At 38.5% G+C, this 19,136-nt stretch overlaps 3 protein-coding genes across 6 annotated transcripts; 1 reads left to right on the forward strand and 2 right to left on the reverse strand.

Moving 5' to 3' along the window:
• Window positions 1-234: 234 nt before the first annotated feature.
• On the reverse strand, window positions 235-5,838 carry LOC131797356 (aflatoxin B1 aldehyde reductase member 2-like). Its single transcript, XM_066162618.1, has 12 exons — window positions 5,633-5,838; window positions 5,458-5,519; window positions 4,769-4,829; window positions 4,218-4,257; window positions 3,813-3,959; window positions 3,634-3,683; window positions 2,727-2,806; window positions 2,563-2,629; window positions 2,389-2,489; window positions 1,527-1,681; window positions 1,062-1,142; window positions 235-525 (listed from the first exon to the last, which is right to left on the reverse strand). Exons 1-12 carry the CDS (start codon window positions 5,705-5,707, stop codon window positions 458-460), a joined length of 987 nt encoding a protein of 328 aa, XP_066018715.1. The 5' UTR covers window positions 5,708-5,838; the 3' UTR covers window positions 235-457.
• A 67-nt stretch (window positions 5,839-5,905) lies between these two features.
• Window positions 5,906-12,618, forward strand: LOC131797334 (aflatoxin B1 aldehyde reductase member 4). Of its 2 annotated transcripts, none has more exons than XR_010716643.1 (13): window positions 5,906-5,992; window positions 6,427-6,495; window positions 6,846-6,907; window positions 7,168-7,228; window positions 7,337-7,373; window positions 7,522-7,668; window positions 8,235-8,284; window positions 8,434-8,513; window positions 9,655-9,721; window positions 9,913-10,013; window positions 10,860-11,014; window positions 11,494-11,597; window positions 11,716-12,618. XR_010716643.1 is itself a non-coding variant. In XM_059114947.2 (13 exons), the coding sequence occupies exons 1-13, from the start codon at window positions 5,921-5,923 to the stop codon at window positions 11,781-11,783; spliced, it is 1,050 nt and encodes a 349-aa protein (XP_058970930.2). In that variant the 5' UTR covers window positions 5,906-5,920; the 3' UTR covers window positions 11,784-12,618. The 2 variants fall into 2 exon arrangements, 1 of the variants encoding a protein (XP_058970930.2); XM_059114947.2 differs by having other exon boundaries at window positions 11,517-11,597.
• LOC131797333 (histone acetyltransferase KAT6B) lies at window positions 12,132-18,032 on the reverse strand. Of its 3 annotated transcripts, none has more exons than XM_059114944.2 (2): window positions 17,063-17,183; window positions 12,132-14,390 (listed from the first exon to the last, which is right to left on the reverse strand). In XM_059114944.2, the coding sequence occupies exons 1-2, from the start codon at window positions 17,124-17,126 to the stop codon at window positions 12,907-12,909; spliced, it is 1,548 nt and encodes a 515-aa protein (XP_058970927.2). In that variant the 5' UTR covers window positions 17,127-17,183; the 3' UTR covers window positions 12,132-12,906. The 3 variants fall into 3 exon arrangements, 2 of the variants coding, with proteins under 2 accessions (XP_058970927.2, XP_058970928.2); XM_059114945.2 differs by lacking the exon at window positions 17,063-17,183 and adding an exon at window positions 16,017-16,223; XR_009341206.2 differs by lacking the exon at window positions 17,063-17,183 and adding an exon at window positions 17,898-18,032 and having other exon boundaries at window positions 14,253-14,390.
• Between the last annotated feature and the right edge of the window lie 1,104 nt (window positions 18,033-19,136).

The raw sequence follows: 19,136 nt of genomic DNA on the forward strand, positions 1-19,136 counted from the left end.
AATTCTTCACTTCTAAATTGCAAACAATTGCATAAGCACCTTGCCACAAGAAACCTCCGAGCAGGCTCTTCTTGCCAGTTTTAAGCGAGTAGGAAGACCGCAACCCAGGGGAGAGCTTGTTTTCAGTTAGACACGTGAAGTCGAACAAACCTTTAAATTCGTGCAAAATAGGAAAACCTTTTACAATAATGCATAACCAACTTGAGGCATTACTATCCAATCAAACACAGGGAAAACTTCTAACGTGGAGTTTTAATCTTTAACCGAACATGTTCGTGACATATTTGGGCTAAAAAGAAAGCAGTTGAGGACAGAGATGTATCTCTCCTATGCAACAAAGTTAAGTAGCTTTTATCTAATAAATTTTATTTCTACTCAGTCCTTGTCAAGATCAGAACCTCTCGCCATAACGTTCCTTTGAAGAAACTCTTCCCGGATGAGCCCTCAGTTGGTCACTTCAGCGGAAATAGTAAGGACAGTCGCCCTTAATTTGGCCCCAAGCCTCTTCGAATAATGCGACCACATCTACATGAAGGAAAATCAAGAGAAGCTTTTATTGGAGAAAATTCCAAGATAGTTTCAAGTAACTTTAACAGGATATTTCCAGAGCTAAAGCATCTTGAACAATAAAGTAGTCATATGTAAATCTAAGAACCATACAGTTCACGCACACCGTTAGTCATCTACATCTTCTTCAGTACGTTGAGTGGATCGAAGTCAGGGCTTCTCGATTCGTGGTCGTCATACTATAAAGTAGACTGAGACTTTTCGACTGAGTGTCGTGAAATCAAAACGACCAATCAGAAGAAAGGAAAATAATTAAAGAGCCAATGAGAACTCAAAGTAAAAACAACCAAACTGCCCAAAGCGCGGGAAAACGCGGGCGACCAAGTCGTGATGGGCTTTAATTTTCCATTTGATTGGTTGAAACATTGGCGCGATTTTTTTGTTCCGATCTCAGAGCAAAGTTAAGGATTACTTTCGACACTCAATTGAAAATTTCACTTAGACATAACAATGAAAAATAATTCGGTAAGTATCATTCTTAAGCTTCAACACACCTTCATGTATGGGACCATGTTTAGCACTCTTAAGATTTTCTTCCAAATGTTTCACAGACGAAGCACCAATAATAACAGCATCTGAAAATAAAAAAAAAGAACTTTACCCTTGCGGAGACGTAAAATAACAGCATTTCTAAACCATCGGAGGAACAAACAGCTTCCTATCTTTTGAAAATTATTTTCCAGGACAATTACGAGACAGGTTTACACGCTCGGAGGCATTCATGCAATTACGATCGACAATGATCGGGCGTAGGCATCTGAAAGATACCCAAAGCCTCCGTCAATGAAAATTTTCCACAAGTTAAGCAAAATATTACCTAAACAAGCCGCCTAAAATCATCAAGAAGTGTTTTACTTCGAGATTCCTCTAGCACTGTTTCTAAAGTTTACATCAAGACATTCCAATGCGCAAGGAATGTGGAAAAAAGAGTGCTTCGATAGAGAGAGCAAAAACTGTACCTCCACAAGCACCGTCCATCTTTGAGTGATGGTACATCCATCTGAGAGATGCGTCAATCAAAGTCACTTTTCCTTCACCATAAATACGATCCAGTGTCGTTCTGAGTTTGTCAAGTAAATCAAAGAACGGCTTCTTCCAAAAACGCTTCACGTACCTGAAAAGAAAATGTACAGTTAAAGCGACAAATTTGATTTGGCTTCGATGCAAAGCTGCTTACCACGCCTACACTTAATTCTAGTTTCCTTTCCAAGCGGTGAAAGAAGTTGTTTGATTCTTTAATAATCCGCCGAGAGCGTCCACGTGGAATTTTTACCAGGTTTCCTCCACTGACATATTTAACTGTACCTATCTATACCCCAAGGTTAGGAGTGGCACTTTGAAAGCGAAATATCCCTCGAAAAACAGAACAGACGTGATCAGCTAAGACATTACTCACAACCAGAGAGATGATCCAAATGAAGAACGTACGCCAAGAGGCATCTACGCACACTCGTCAAGTCTAAAAACTGTTCTTAAGCTTGCCTTCAGAAAGGGCGTCATTTTTCACGTCTTTCACGCGAGTGGAGGTAACCGTAAGGCGAGCCCGAAATGCAAAACGAGCCTTTTAAGGACCAATCTCTTACCCCTTCTAAAAATTTCCGATTATCACAACGCTCATTTTCTTATTTCACTTCTACCGCAACCTTCGATTTAAGAAAGGGAGACGAGTTGAGACGAGGTTGTTGCGAAATTCCCCGAAATTTTCAGGAATCATCAGATATAATCGTTTCCTCAATGACCCTTCCAGACGTCTTCAGGATGAAATCCCCAAAAACTTTCAGAAAATCTCGGGTGTGTATCGCATTCCTCATAGCAACTCACACGTCAGCCCACGGGCCCGTGCCTCCATAACGGCCATGCTGAATAGTTCCGTTTTCTCTGTCTTCGTATCGATGTTTCCCTGTCAATAGTCCACCTGCGAGCTAAAACACAAGGAAACGACGAGTGAAATTTTGGAAGAACTACGATGTGCGAGAATGAGCAAAAACTACATACTGGGTTGTACGCATAGAACGACATTCCAAGTCTTCTCAGGCAAGGAAAGAGTTCTCTTTCAACATCCCTGAAAAGAAAAAAAGTTGAAAAATGGTACACAGAGAATTGAGGGTAACACGTCTGACATGCAAAAGTGTCATCTAAACTTCTTCATATTCTCTCACCTTGTAACAGGATTGTACATTCCTTGATACACTTTAGGTAATGGATAGTTGTTCATCTTGCACAGGTAATAAATCTCTGCCTTTAAAGACACCATACTGGTTAAAACACATCTGATAATGTCTGTAATGGTTGTCATTAAAACGGATACTAGAATACCTCTTGCAGCAATTTTCCATGACACATTATACACAGGGAAACAGTTAGTTTTGTTTTCCTGAGAGTCCTGATGTTTCTTGCAACAAAGTTGAGGGAAACATTAGGACTTGAGGAAAACAAAACTAACTAGTTTCCCAAAGGACCACACATTAAGTGCTTTGTTATATATTTAGACTTTCCCTGAAACAATCATACGGCAAAAACATGCTGTTATATTCAGCACACATCATAACAACTGCACAATTGTATCCTGGTTGGGATATATTTGAATTTGACCAAGGGCATGTGACCAGGAATCAACCAATCACAGTGCTCGTTTTGTTAAGTGAAAGTCTAGGTATATAACAAAACATTTTGTTGTTTGGAAAGTAAGTCAACATATAAACCCTTTGACCCCCAACAGTGACCAGCATCTAATTTCTCCACACAATATCACCCTTGAATCACACATTATGCTCATGAGAATAAAGGAAATGATCACCAACTAAAGAAGCTCTTGATTATTAAACAAATTCTCCTTTTCAGCCTCTTAGGAAATGTATAGAGAACAGTGCGGAGAATATGCAAACTGACGTTTGGGTGTAAAGGGTCAAAAAATCCGTATCACTCAAACTCCTGAACTCTTTTATACTTCAGAAAGTATATAACACTGTCATCATCTCAGTTTAAAACATTGTGTTACCTTGAAATAAATAGCACATTAAGACATTCAACTGAAAATACAATTGACCGATAACAAATGTCACTTACCACTTCCCATGAAGCATAATTGGAAAGACCAAAAGTTTTGAATTTTCCCTCTGAAATCAATAAGTCATTTTAAGTCAAAAAATAGTCATTAGACATTTCAGAATACAGCAACACATGCTATTAAACACATGAGTGAAGAGAAATCTGATTGATTTAAGGCAATAATTAGCCTTAATTACCTTTGTAAAGTTGATTGACAGCTTCAAGTGTCTCCTCAATGGGTGTGTTATGATCTGGTGCATGGAGGTAAAAGAGGTCCACAGAGTCTCTTTTCAGTCTTTTAAGAGATTCATTCATCTGCTCAATGACTCTGTCATACTTCAAGCCTGATGAAATAGAAAAGTATCCTTGAGATTTAACATCAGAAATATAGACTAAATCCTGTGATAAGCAGACCACATTTTGAGTGCACAAATCTTCCATCAGGTGGACACAGGTCCAAATCCCAAGTTTGTCCCCTCATTTTTTATTAACAGACTATGACCAGTATTCTTTACAAATCTTGTTCCACATTTTTGTCTCATGGAAATGCAAGAACCAGAGATATTGTACATGCATACATGTCTATCAATACTGAAACAGACCTTTATCACTCCATGGATTAGCCTTTGTAGCAAGAAATACCTGGTGAATCAAAAGGTAAAGGACTCAGCTGAGGATTACACTGCTGCTTACCTTTGAGCTGAAAGAAAAATGGCTTGACAGAGTTGAGAAAAGGAATAATTAGAACATTGGTATCAAACCACAGATCAGCAAGTCCAGGTTTGTGCCTATAGCTACAGTCAAGGAGTTATGCTAATGATCAATAACCAGGACTCAAAAGGTACGTCATGCCACCCAAAAGTGAATCATAGTTCAAGAGAAAACATTAAAGGAAGTTTTACTACCCCAATGGGGAGGAGATAGGTTTACTTATGCCTTCCCTCATGCTGGATGGTCTGATGTGTTTTGTTGTTATGAACTTGCATCTCAGATAGAGAAGCAGTACTCTTAAGTTGCTTAATTCTTAAGGTGCCCTGTGAGCCATGCTCCTCAAATGATGCTACTCCATCAGAAACATTCTTCAATTATCATCATCTTTCCTAGTGTCCCACCCAAATATATCAATGACTAATCAAATAGTAAGACCACAGACCTTGGGATCTTTAAGAATGTCCATTTCTCCCATAAATTCTTCACTCTTCCCTCCAGCATACCTGTAGTAGATACATCAATTTCCATTGCTATAACATCTTAATCAGAAGAAACTTTGAGATGAAAGAGATTAAATGAAATTTTCTACAATGATACAAAGAAAAAATGCAACCTGACTTCATTAGAGCTATATTTCAGTCACATGCCATTAAATTGTAACTGGTGTTAGATGAAAACACCACACCCTAATTTAATCATGTCATTTTTCCCCATTACTCATCTCCTTAAATGTATTATTATACTGCAGTAAGAAGTGACATGTCGATCATCCTGTGCGAAAAAGGGTAACAAAACTATAATTGTAATGTAGAAAATTTCCACAAATTTTTTCACATAAGGCCAAACTGATCCAAAACACAAATTACATAAAAAATAATTAAATTTCTGATGTAAATGTCCTTAACCCTCTAGCTCCCAAAAGTAATTAACATGTAACTCAGTTCTCTCTAAGATATCCATACAACATCCAACAAACACTAAGATAATGAGAATAATCAAACTTATCACCAATTTCTTGTCACTAATTTACAAGAGAACATGTAGTAGCTAGAAGGGAGAATTTACATTCTGATCTTTGGAGATAAAGGATTAACTACTGATACACAAAATTAATAAAAGAAGTATACTTACATGTAAGCTGTGTCGAAATCGTACACATCATTTTTCATACAGATTTCTACAAACTCTTTGGACTGAAATCAAATGATTTAAATGACTACTAATTAAGTAGAAACTGAGAACGTTTAAACGTCTTAATTCAAAATAAAAAGACAAGTAAAGAATTGGGAGCTTAGCTTTTTTATACCTGATCGAAAGTACATTGCCGTCCAAATTCCATGCATCCAATCGACGTCTTCACAGGAGTAGAAGCCATGTTCATAAATGGCTTTAAAAATGTTAAATAACTCAAAAATTTTTATCACTGGGATCTTCTGAGAGGAAATCTGAGGTAAACAGTAGTTCTACTCTTCAAATTACGCGGAGCCCTTTAGAGTCCACTATCTGTTTCGACTTAAAATGGAAAGGCCTGGTAACTTGTCTTTCGTGTCATGACGTATTTTTATCACGCTGTCCGAAAATTTGTTGTCACGCAATGTTGTGTCGAGTTGGTTGTCGGCTCAGTTCCCTAACAGTATGTAGACTGCTTTCACGTCATCTCACAAAGGTACGTGTTGGATCTCTTTTGCCCAGTTATGTTGTATGACTCTTTCATCAGACTTTGATCAAAGAAATTGCGCGACAGTCGGTTCAAGATGTATGGATAGTGATCCGCCATGTTTTTCGTGCGCGTCAAATTTTGCGCATTTCATTGACCTTACAAAAAAGGCTCAATAACTTCTTGACGATTTAAAAGGAGCTTAATATAGACACACCCCTAAATCCTTACCATTTATTTCCATCTCGCTGAAGAACAATCTTGACCAGTGAGAAATCTCGTCATTCAAAGTACACCGACCGACGCATATGTAAATATGCAAGGCAGTGGCTATGAAGGTAGAAGGAGAAACGGTGTTCTGTAAGTATCTTCGTGTCCCTTCCATCAAAAAACATTGCCACTCAGTGTTCGATATTCAGTGTCATTTGTCTTTTATTTTTCAGATGGCTGCAGTTCCGGTCAAAACATCAATTGGGTGCATGGAGTTTGGAAGGCAGTGTGCTGCAGATCAGGTGTGGTCATAGATAGATAATTCATAATATTATTATGGAAGATGCTGCAATAGGCCATCCGTTTCGCATGAGCCCCTGACATCTGACGGACCTTCTTTTATTGACATATACGTTATACGAGATAATTAATTTGTGGTGGAAAAAATTTTTGTTTTTGTTTTTTGAGTAAGTAAAAATTTGAACCCTGCTCTTCATTTAAAAATCCTCAGATCCACGCCTGCTCTGTTATAAAAGCCCCTTCCTTATGAAAAGTTCAAGTGTGAATTCTCATCAGATAATATCCTAACAAAACAGATATGCTCATTTTAATTTTTTTACATATTCTTCTATTTTTTTTTTTTCAATTTCAGGCGAAGCAGTTTATAAATATTTGCATGGAACATGATGTCTATGATTTTGACACTGCTTATGTGTAAGTCTTAGCTAGTAAATGGAGTTTTGATTAAATGGAGTTCAAGTTAGTTGATAGTCTGGAATAATGGAGTGAAATCCAAGAAAAATCAGGTATTGTTTGGGTTATGGGGGGGAGGGGAAGGGGGAGGGGTTCAAGCTTACTGCATTCAAGTTAGGGGGGTCCTACTGATTATACTTTGTCCCACATTTGTGCACAAACAAATGAAACCCTTCCCAAATGAATATAAACAGTTATGTAGTTTTTGTCTTGATTTTTAGGTATAGTGGTGGTAGGAGTGAGGAGATTATAGGAGATATGGACTGTTTGAAGGATTCCAAGGTATAAATATTGAACATGATAGAGTTTATGATAAAAAGTTCAACTTCTAGTGTCTGATGCAATACAGAATGAACCTGATTTCTTACAGATAGTTTTGTTTTAATTTAGGTGTTTATTGCCACAAAGGCAAATCCTTGGGGAAAAGGTAATTTTCATACCTCATCTTTGCTTATCCAGTGGATATCGAATCATTGATTTTGATAAATAATGCTAACAAATGCTACACAATGTTACTCAGCTCCTCATGGAAGGCTCATGCCATAGATAATGAAGACATTTGATCATCTTGTTAGGTCTGAAGTATGACAGTGTGTTGGAACAGCTGAATGAATCTCTTAAAAGACTGAAAAGAGACTCTGTGGACCTCTTTTACCTCCATGCACCAGATCATAACACACCCATTGAGGAGACACTCCATGCTGTCAATCAACTTTACAAAGGTAATTAAGGGACTAAAAAGTACTGTTTTGTATATTTATACCAGGGGACTGTGGTTGTACTGACTAAATGAGGGATTGGTAGTTATAAGTGCTGCTGTTTTGAGTAGGAGTAGATGAAATTCATCAATTCTCAACTGTTTTTATTCAAATTGCTTCTCCATAACTTGAAAACTTTCTGTGATACAGTGAAGTTAAACAAGTGTCCAATTTTAGACACCAGTTTGGGATTTTAGACATAAATGTCCTATTTTAGACACTAGTGTCCAATTTTAGGCATAAGTGTCCAATTCTAGACAATAGTGTTGGAATTTAAACACTTGTGTCTGATTTGAGACACTAGCATCTGAGTTGAGACTCTAGTTTCTGAGTTAGACATGAGTATTCAATTTTGGACATTAGTGTTGGAATTTATACACTATTGCCTGGTTTTGGATGTTGCTGGTGTCAGATTTGAGACACTAGGGTCCGATTTAGACACCTCACAGGCAAATGGTTTGTCGTTGACTTTCAGATTTGGGTGAGGTAACTGCTATTTTACATAGTCTACATCTCTCCTCTCTTTACAGATGGCAAATTTAAATCTTTTGGTCTCTCCAATTATTCTTCATGGCAAGTGGTAAGAGTTTTCATAGGTTAAAGAACTTTTCTGAGTCCTTCATTTTACATTCGATAGCCGACCGGAAAGACATTAAATCCATTTTGTACATCTAAATAGCATTTTCTTAGGGGGCCATCAGCCTTATTTTACCTGATCTGATTATTTAGGCAGAAATTTATTACCTGTGCAGGATGAACAACTACCCAGTACCAACTGTGTATCAAGGGATGTATAATCCAGTTACCAGGTGAGGGGTAATTAAGATTTTTAGCAGATATTAAATACAAAAGAACATTATGGAGATTTGGCTGAAATTTACAGTGGTTCAGTTGCAACTGAGGCACCCAGACAAAGGAAACCATTCTGAGAGAATAACTGACACAAAAGATTCCAACATGTGTAAATGGGTCGCATGTTATACGATAAGCTGAATTACACATCCATTTTGATTTGTACTTGCTTATAATCTATTGGAGGACAGACACATAGATGACATCACCTTTAACAACATTAGCTTTTTTATCCGAGAAAAACAAATAGATTTTGTGTTGCTGTGGGTTTCTACAGTCATGTACTAGATCTCAGTCTCATGTCAAAATGCGGTAAGAGCATCAGTGATACACCCCACTGCATCTCCTATGTTACTTTTTTGTTCTTACTGCATTTTGACGTCAGCTGGGATTTATTACTGAACAGGCGTGTGGCAACATGGAATCTATTTGTTAACCCTTTAACCCCCAAGATCTCATTTAGAAATTCTCCTTACTGTCTGCCATACAATTCTTGTGATGTTAGTTTGGAGAAATTGGTTTTGGATCAACTTACAATCCCCTAATTGATATTTTTCTTTATTCTCATCACTTGTCTGCTTGATATTGTATTGATATTGTAAGGAGAAATTCTGTCTTGGTCACTGATGGGAGTTAAAGCGTTAAAAAAGAGAAAAAAAGAAATCTCAATTGGTTGGTTGACTAATGATGTTTACAGCCCTTGGTGCTGGGTCAAATTTCAATTTCAAACCATTAGACTTCTAGGGCTGATTATTAAAACAAATTTTAGCCGTTGTTTAACAAAACCGCATTCTAAACTATCTTCATCTTCATTCTAAACTATCTGAACATTTAGTTTTGTGAACAGTGTCAAAGGGGCTGAAAGTTAATGCTGGAATGATATTTATTAAAGAGCAAACCTGAAGCCAACTACTTAAGTAAAACCGCAGTTTGGGTCAGACTTCATGTAAATAACCAGCCTTTAGCATTTGTTAAGTTATGTATGGGTACAGATTTTAGGAGTGTGAAGGGGAAGGGAAAGTTAGTGATATTTTCTTTTCAGTTAACTTAGAGATATGTTGATATGTGTTTTAATGCAGACCTACAAATTATTTTCAGGGATATAGAAAAAGAACTCTTTCCATGCTTGAGAAGATTTGGAATAGCATTCTATGCGTATAACCCTGTAAGTATTGCATGGCAAGAACTTCAGCTAAGGCATCAACCCATCGACCCCAAAGAGTGAAGAAAAAAGAAGCTAAATCTCGATATTGCGAATAAAAGGGAATGTAGGGAATGAATGCTGTTAGAGTCTTGCTTTACACAAAGAATGAAATTGTTATTTTTATTTATTTATTAAATTTTTTTTTTTTGCAGTTGGCAGGTGGACTGTTGACGGGAAAACATCGCTACGAGGACAGAGATAGCGGTAACATTCAACATGGTCGCTATGCAGGCACGGGCGAGTGGGCTGATGTGTAAGTTAGCTTACAAATTCACGGCGAATATTTCCCGAAGCTTTTTCCGAATCTTTTCCGAATATTTCCCGAGGGTCAACTAGTGCTAATAGCTTTTCGTGACTGCACAACCAGGGTGTTTTTCCACTGGGCCTCATCCGACCGTTTGTGCATCTAATGATCGTGAACCTTTTACCTGACAGTTTTCAAGTCTGTGATTTATAATCCGTCTAAATCTTCTCCATCTTCATTCTTCCTTGTTTCTCCATTTTTTATTATTGCCTCTGTGGTGTTTTTCTATGTTATCACGCGTATATTTATTATTCATCTATATTTATTATTCACCTACATGGTGAAGTTATTTTGGAGGTCACATAATATTATTGAAGATATTCTGGTGTAGACATAAAACAAAGATTCTATGAGATTGCATTTTATAAGCTGGTTCGCAACCACACAAGCGTATAAGCCAACATGCGCAGATCTTGGTCGGATTCTAGAGCAGCCTCTCCCTTTCGGCGCTCGAAAAGTAGGGGTTGTGGACTTACTCACAAGAGTTCCGCGCGTCGCGCTAATATCGTTTTTGTTTTCGCTTATTTTTTTGACTTGCGCGACAGATTTCGCCGAAAGGGAGGGTTTGCTCGTAATCTGGTCGGATTGTACACTCTTATACTCTGCCATTGAGCTATAGAGGATTTGTTTCTGCACACGCTTACGGTGGTTAGCTCGCATTTAATTAGTGCTTGTGCTTGTTGTTCAAGCAACAACATCCGTCAGCATTACAAAATACTAAATGGCCCAATTCATTAGTCAGAGTTTCCAAGTTGTTCGCACACACTGGCCAATTCAAATCAACATTTTTTCCAGCTACGTGAAGCGTTTTTGGAAGAGGCCGTTGTTTGATTTACTTGACAAACTCAGAACAACACTGGATCGTATTTATGGTGAAGGAAAAGTGACTTTGATTGACGCATCTCTCAGATGGATGTACCATCACTCAAAGATGGACGGTGCTTGTGGAGGTACTATCAGTGTTTTCTCTGATTTTCTAGTACCATGGTAACTCTGGTTCCAATAACATTCTTCCAGCCAGATTCGATAGTTTCTTGATATGGCCCAAGTAGTGACAGATAATTTTAGATTCGTGTGTTGTAAGTAGGACACTAAAAACGTCTGTGTCCCGATGAACGCTAAACCTGAAATAAGTTAAATCATACACGCGTTTTGTATGTTACTTAAATATGATCTGTAGGGGGACAGAGGCATAGATGATGTTTTGTGCAGATCTCCTACTTTTGCTGGGAATCGTCTTAATTCTCCTGCATAAACCAGTAAAAAACTAGGAAAGAAAGGGATAGGTCCCCCTTAGGCTCCTGACACCGAAGTCTTCCTCCAGTTCGTAAGCTCCCCCCCTCCCCATTTAAAACCTCAGGTTTCTTACGAGCCCTCCCCCCCCTCCCCTTTCCGCCCTAATTAGATACCTTGTTCTATTTCATTTCAGTGCTACTGGTTTTCCCGTTTCAGATGCTGTTATTATTGGAGCCTCGTCTGTGAAACACTTGGAGGAAAATCTTAAGAGTACAAAACACCCACCCTTACATGAAGGTACCAGCAAGTACTTATTCGAAGAATCTTAAGTGTAGTGGATATTTGTGGTATTATCGGTACGCTTCTGTCTCCACAAGGAATTATGTCAACACCGTACTTTCTCCATTCTCTGCAGATGTAGTGGGGCTTTTTGAAGAGACCTGGGGCGTACTTCAAGGCGACTGTCCATTGTATTTCCGCTGAACCGAATTTTTAGTCACCGAAGGCTCATCTGACCTTTGTCTTCGTGTCGTGATGTTTCCTTCACCGAGAGACAGATGTACGCTGTACATCGAAACCAAGAATTAAGATTTATATCAGAAAAGTGAGGAAAAAACAACAAGGTACATGCTATGGACATGAGAGAGAAGTGTGAGGACCTATAAAGACGTTTCTCGACTAAGTTTTACAACCATCTTCGGCTTGTTTGGACAGAAAACTAAGAAAATTACATCTTGGAACAGTGGTAATGAAAGGTTTTTAAACGGTCGGATGACTTGTTCTGGCTTCACTTGTCCGCTTTAGTTATAAAAAATGTTATTACGAGGGTGATCAAGAGTTTGAAGAGATTTTTATTGCAATATTTTCAATTTAGGTACCAATTTAACTGCAAGATGTCCCCGATAACTTTTAAGAAATAAGTGGCCTACTTTCTAAAATGATTCGATTGATTACAGCAAAGCATCCTCTAGTACTTTAGCTGTGATTGGCTGACATTGAGTTCGTACTATTTTCGCCAATTACATGCTTTCAATACTAAAACCGATCGGAAACTTTGTCACACACATTTCCCACGCATGCGTACTTTCTGTGATTACCTCGGTAGTTTTGACAGTTGTCATTGGTCAATGTTATATTTCTGTCACGTGGAAAGTCACTCTGTTGTTGTAATTTTCTTTCTTTTTGACAGGGGAGGGGTAGGGGATTCACTTTTGTATCAACGACAGGATGTGGGTGGGTATTTATTTTAAAAATTAATCCCCCTCTTGGAAACCAATTATTATCATACTTTGACAGAATAAAAAATTTTCGCAACAGAGTTAGGCTACACTTGAAATTGCTAATATGTCAGAGGTGAATCGATGAAGCATTCGCGGCTAAAATATGAAATCTTTACCCGTCTAGTCCCTTAGTGTCTCTAATAATGGTCAGGAAAGCATGATAGGCATCAAGCAGCGTTTTAAATGTCACTTCCCAAATATTCTTAAAGAGCTTAACTTAAATTTTTGCCATTTACGTATGTGAATTGTTATGGTCCTAGTTCGCTTATGTTTACTGTGATGACGCTATAGGATTTTCTAATGATACATTCGTTCCCTGAAAATTATCACTCAAAACTGAAAAAGTCAAAAGCACCTTCATTAACTGGCTCGCGTTCCACAGCTACGACTTTTTCCTCTTCAATGAAATCCATAGGGGCACTTTCTTGTACGTTTTCTATTACTGGCACTGTTAGTAGATCCTCCACGGGGATCCCAACCTTCTCGGGTTCATCTTTGGCAATTTCCAGTCCCCTGTGGTAGCGAGGCTTTCTTCGTACTTCCAGTACAACTATCTCCTCCTCGAATTCATCATATTCCTCATCTTGTTCGTCTTCACTTTCTTCTTCCTCTTCCTCGTCTTCTGGTGTGGGAGGTGGTTGAGGTGATGGCGGTTTCTCTTCTTTTTTCTCTTTCTCTTTTTCCTTGACCACGTCTTCAAGACTAAGAATATCGATGACAGGCTTGTCCCGTTTCGTGACTTGAGGATGGATCTTGCTCTCGTTAGCAACAGGTTCTGGTTCCTTCTTGGTTGTGAAATCTCTTGGGTAATTTAGGTGAACACTTATGTCTGAAGTTCCATGGCTTCGGCGTGTTGTTTCAGGCGAAGACTTTTTCTCCATCCACTCTGGGACGTGAATACGGGACTCCTTCGTCACAGCTGTTATCGGGTGGTCGTTGCCATGACCGGAACTCTTCGTAGAGTGCTCGACTACTGTCGTGCCTCCTCCGCCTCCAATCGTCTTGGTGAAGACCGACCGATGGTAAGATGTGCTGTTTCCGACATTGTCTCCTCCTGTTGACTCAGTACTGATTGTCGTATGGCCTCTGGTCGTAAACTTGAGGTCGTGGTTTCCAAACGGCTGCCCTTTGATGTCGAAGTTGATCTTACTCACTTCATCCGCTGGAGGCTTGCTGCCAAACTGCAGGAGCACTTCTCCGCTGCTTATCTCTTTAGTGGTGGGTCCGTCGTTGTTGGATGTCGTTCTCTTCGTGGTTGTTGTTGTTACAATCGTCTTCTTAATTATTCGTCGAACTTTCCGGCCATTCTCATCGACGAATTCCCTGACTTCCACATCCTCATCTTTGTCAACTCCTCCATGGTTACCTTCCATTTGTAATATATCCCTCGTAAGGTGTTTACCATCATCACCGTTCTCAGATGTTGTTTTCGTCGAAGTCGTTGTCACCGTTGTCAGCACACGTCGTACGCGCCGTCCGTTTTCGTCCGTGTACCACATAGTATCGTCGTCTTCGTTTTCAATATCTACTTCGTCTTTTTTATCCCCTTCGTCTTTTTTATCTCCTTCGTCTTTTTTATCTCCTTCGTCTTTTTTATCCCCTTCGTCGTCCTTAACTTCTTCGTCGCTATCAGATTTCACCACTGTGCTTCCGTTTTCTTTCACGGTGTCTTCCGGCAACTCTTCGGGTTTTAGTAAGTTAATGTTTTCGTCTGCGTTCAAGTCTTTATCAGCGCCGTACGCGACTTTAACCCGCGGTTTTTCTTCGGGTTCGCCACGTAAACAGCACGGGCAACACCACCTTAAACAAGCTGTGAGAAAAAAATTACAAACGTCTTCACCATTATTATTACTAACATCATCATCATTTATTAGTCACTTCAGAAGTAACATTTATAAAAATTCAATAGTATGGTAGAGGGGAGGAGACCCACAAGAAATCTTCAGGCTTCTGGGGGAGGCTAGCTTGGTTATTAATATGTTTGCAATTAGGTTGTGGATGTGCAGCTTGACCAATTCAGACTCATTTCATTTGAAATTCAATCATCTGTTTTTTTTTTTTATGTAGAAAAGCTAGTCGAACCATTGATTGATATTGGAAGAGAATTCCAAATTTTAGGACCTCAGTGGAGTATTGTAAACTGCTTAAGATTAGAGAAAGATTTTTTTTCGTCTTGTCACGAGCGTAGGACAAAGAAAAAATTCCGAGTCCTCATGAGAAATCGAACTCAGACTTTCGGATTCCGCGCTCCAATGCTCTACCACTGAGCCACAGAGACTTCGCGGTTGAGCATCGGAGCGCGGAATCCGAAGGTTTGAGGTTTGATTCCTCGTAGGGACGAGACGAATAAATCTTTTTCTATTTCTTTAGCGAGCTCAAAACTTACCATTTCTCTCATTCTATTTACTCAAGATTAGTTTGATAAACGTGAGTGGATAAACAAACAAATATTTTTAGTGGGTGCCAACAATCCATATATCCGCTTCTGAAATTCTATCACGTTTATTTCAATAGTCGTTAATATCAATTGTGTCTTAATTTAAGGTTTTGCTGTGAGGTGGTGAAGCTATGGCGAACATTACGTCAATTGATATCGCCTGCGCCAAAGGGTCAGTGCTTAACTGAGACGGCACTTCACCCATCAGATATTGGATCAGGGGAGATTAAAATAAGGCGGAATCATCTTAGATGTAAAGCTAATACAATTTTACACTCTCCGACATGGAAAAAGTTTCATTCTCCTTTAACTTTTGGGTTTAAAACTTTTACTGTCTCGTATTAAGTTGGACGTTGTTTTAACTTGTAAAATGTTTGATTTTGAGCTGTCGTCAGTGAAGCATAAATCGATCTTGAAAGTTTGAAAAAACACCGCAAACAATGGAGACTAAAAATAAACGTAGTATTCGAAATATCTCTTTCTAATCAAACGTGTGCGTCATTTATCTGTTCTCTCACTCAATTGGTTATGGAAAATTTGGGCTCTATGCAACATTAAAACTTGTGCTTTTGCAGTAACTTTCGAAATAGCGGCATAAAATGTGTATTTCGCTTACAGATAACTTGATTTCCGCCGGAGGCATCGTGCCATATGGCGAGCGAATACGATCTTGTGGATTTAAATCTTCCAAAAGACTTCCAACGTAATAAAAATGTTCTCTGAAAAATTCTCCTGACTTGCTCCTACCGAGAAAGCAATGGCAAAGAACTAAAGTATATCTAAGCCTCCACAAAACCAGCGGGATAAAACGATTTCGACTCTTATAAACACAATTGTACACCAGCGTGAGAATCAAAATAAAGTGTCGAAAATTCCTTGATCCGCAAAGATCCTCGCTCCAGAATCTGAAACACTTAAGATTTTAAACTTTGCAACTCTTCTGGTGGCAAAACAATTCACTGTCCAAGGTGCATAACAGATGAGGATCTTAAAACCTACCTTTCATCGTAAATCACGAGAATATTCCTTATTTACAATCTGACGAAAAGCGTGGAAATAACCGATGTATGGAAAGAAGTGCTCCCTATAATCCAGGGGTTTTTTGGTTAATCCCGTGATCTCGTGATCGTACCGTGATACACGCGAACTTTATATTTCGATTTTCGTCGTACTCTGAACTGAAAAGGCGCGGTTTTGTGAAAGCACATTGAATAATTTCGATACTTAATTGACAACAGAAGCGACCAATGAAGCGTGTGAAAATCTGCGAATGAGCTTGACGTGGCGGACCACGTGTAAATACCGATAGAATGCTGAATTTACGTGGATTTACGAGGCGTCCACGAACTACCCATATACACGCGATCAGATGCTGTTAAAATTTCGTGGTTATGGTATTAAGAATTCCACTGCGGTGAAATTTTTAGGCACTTTCATTTTGAGTTCCCAGATCTACACGCATCATTGTGCCTTGACGCCCATAATCTTCATGTATAGAATACATTTTCATGCAAATTTTATTGTTTAACGGTTCTTTGATTGATTTACACGTGAAATCATCCGTGACAGCATTGTGTTCACGCAAGCATCTAAGGAGCAACGGCTTTTAAGAAGTAATCTCATAGTTTGTTTATTTTTTTTTTGAATGAAGATTAACATAGTTTTTGGAAATAAATTTTGCTACGCAACTCAGGTAGAAATAGGTAAACCTCATATGCCAAATTCTAATTATATCCTAACTTCAGGTCATGTCGAGGAATCAATTCAGGAATGTTCGCTTAAAATCATACCTTAATCGATCTTAAATTTAGTTCAGTCGCAGAATTGAAAGTACTGTTTTAGTTAAAGTAAAACGATTCATACGAGGTTACATTTAAAATGCAGGACAAAGAAGAACAAGTCTTGCAGTTCTTGCGACTGCCATAGCAGTAATTATAAACCTTGATAATGAAGTGAAAAAAAAATCGTGCATAAATCTTACGCAGTAATGAACTTTACTTAAATACTTATCTCAAAAAGGTTGGATAAATGATTGAAAAGCTCACCGAAAGGAATTCCAAACCACACCGCCGACCTCCTTGCGGCGTACCGAGGTACTCTTGCAGACATGTTGTATATACGACGAGGTCTTCTTTACAACTTTGTTATAATTATAACAAAAGTGGGTTGCTCAATTTATGAATATTTATATGTAATTTTAAAAAAATGGTACGATGTGTCCGCTGCACAATATATTTAATTTTACCAACTAAAAACATAAGATAAGTGATTATCTTTACCATTTTTGTTTTCTGTAATTCAAATCAAATTTTGAAAAAAATTTTTAAGAGCTAAAAAATCAACAACTAACTTTTATTGCTTTTATGCATGTCTTTGTTTAGGAAAGGATCGTGAACTTTAGAACAAACCAGAAACAATAGGAAAGTTGAGTAACAAGAAATATAAATTTTTCTCTGAGCTGTTTCCAAGTGTTTAGCGGTTTCTAAAATTCATTAACCATTTTTTGAAGAACTTAAGATTCTGGAGATGTGAAATGCATTTTTTAAATTACTTTTGTTGGTGTATACAACTTGAAAACCATAAATTATCTCATAAAAGTCTCGAAGATTGTGCGGTCGCCAAAACCAAAAATGTCATCACGTAGGTATGTATGACATTAAATTGTTTAATGACTCTGGTAGGGAAGTGGACTGGTCTTCAAGCATTTAAATCTGCCATCGAATCTTTGTCTTTTCCATGTTTACAAAACAGAAAATAGTTGACAAAATATAAGTTCCGATGAAACAGTTCAACCTCAAATACCCTGAAGGCTTCTCATTTGTTTCAAAAGCTTTGGCCAAATTTGCTAGATAGTGGAACTCACTGGTTTTCATCACTTACCTGTTTCCACTGGTCAGCTAAAAGTTGCTGCCTGCCCAGGTTAAGTCGTGATTATCGTGCCTCACCTTAAGTGCTTCTAAGACACGCTTTGAGCTTAATCTCGAACAGAAAGGCTTTGAGGGTGAACAATAAAATAACTCAACCTTGTCTAATCCACTATGATTTACTACTGAAATGATTTAACTCTGGATTGTTCGATGCACGATTGGATCAACTTTTTTTATTTTCTTTTGTCAGCCTTTTGTGGTCTCTCCCCCTTGTTTGGTGTTAAGCTCCTTAAACCGAAAGCAGGTTGAACCGTTCCCACTAAACAGTATTGAGGCCCAGGATAAATTCTGAACCTGGATCAAGGTTAATCAGCGGTTTTAGAAAAACTTCCAAGACTTGCTGAACTTTTTCACTCCCATGATCTCTTTAGTAATTCTCCCTACTGTTTGCCATACATTGCTTGTAATTTTGGTCGGGAGAATTTGTTATTGAATCAAGTGATAACCCACTAATTGATATTTTTATATATTCTTATCACTTGTCTGCTTGATATTGTATTGATATTGTAGGGACAAATTCTGTCTTGGTTACTACTGGGAGTGAAAGGGTTAAAAACCCTTCATTTCGTTTCAACTAACTTCTTGAATTCTCTAATTCTACCAAAAGTACCACGAAGATTTCGAGAACGGCATGTTGAATATTCAAGGCTGGACCTCTTGAAAAAGTGGGCGGGCGTCGCCTATGCTTCACGTTTGTTTCCATTCACAAGCATTCTGCTAGAACATTCCAATCCTTATTTCTTCCTTCTTCGGTGCCGACCGAAGTCACGCAGTTTTATTAGAGGTCTCGCAAGGAACTGCGAGTCGAGGCTCGCTCCAGATCTCCACACGTTTCTCAAGTCACGGATCTATGATTCAGAGAATCCTGGGAATCGAGGGAACCCAACATGTAACTTCGTCCCCAACCCTCACGCCCGGACCCCTCGCGAATTAACACGCTTGCTCATTCTAAGTTTAAGACAAGGCGAGTGTTGTACTGAGCTCAAACTTACCACTTGAAAATTATTAATTACAACCCCTTTAACATATTCAGTCAAAGCGGAATCTTATCGTCAGCTTCTACGAGTTCCACAGCAGTCAAATTGCATAGCGAGGGAGTTTATTTGCATACAAACAACAATGCTTAATTGATATTCAATTACTAAGTTTTCTGACTCGTAGCAGCACACAGAACAAATGTTTGCCACAAGTC

The sequence above is a fragment of the Pocillopora verrucosa genome, chromosome 2 (assembly GCF_036669915.1).
Source record: "Pocillopora verrucosa isolate sample1 chromosome 2, ASM3666991v2, whole genome shotgun sequence".
Classification (NCBI taxonomy): domain Eukaryota; kingdom Metazoa; phylum Cnidaria; class Anthozoa; order Scleractinia; family Pocilloporidae; genus Pocillopora; species Pocillopora verrucosa.

Bases quoted from the DNA above. Each gene is read 5' to 3' on its own strand.
- LOC131797333 (XM_059114944.2), bottom strand. From the start codon at position 17,126: ATGTCTGCAAGAGTACCTCGGTACGCCGCAAGGAGGTCGGCGGTGTGG. The intron at 14,391-17,062 runs GTGAGCTTTTCA...TTTTTCTCACAG, and splicing joins GTGGTTTGGAATTCCTTTCG to CTTGTTTAAGGTGGTGTTGC.
- LOC131797356 (XM_066162618.1), bottom strand. From the start codon at position 5,707: ATGAACATGGCTTCTACTCCTGTGAAGACGTCGATTGGATGCATGGAA. The intron at 5,520-5,632 runs GTATAAAAAAGC...ATTTGATTTCAG, and splicing joins GGCAATGTACTTTCGATCAG to TCCAAAGAGTTTGTAGAAAT. The intron at 1,143-1,526 runs GTACAGTTTTTG...TTTTATTTTCAG, and splicing joins GATGGACGGTGCTTGTGGAG to ATGCTGTTATTATTGGTGCT.
- LOC131797334 (XM_059114947.2), top strand. From the start codon at position 5,921: ATGTTGTGTCGAGTTGGTTGTCGGCTCAGTTCCCTAACAGTATGTAGA. The intron at 10,014-10,859 runs GTAAGTTAGCTT...CATTTTTTCCAG, and splicing joins ACGGGCGAGTGGGCTGATGT to CTACGTGAAGCGTTTTTGGA. The intron at 11,015-11,516 runs GTACTATCAGTG...TTCCCGTTTCAG, and splicing joins GATGGACGGTGCTTGTGGAG to ATGCTGTTATTATTGGAGCC.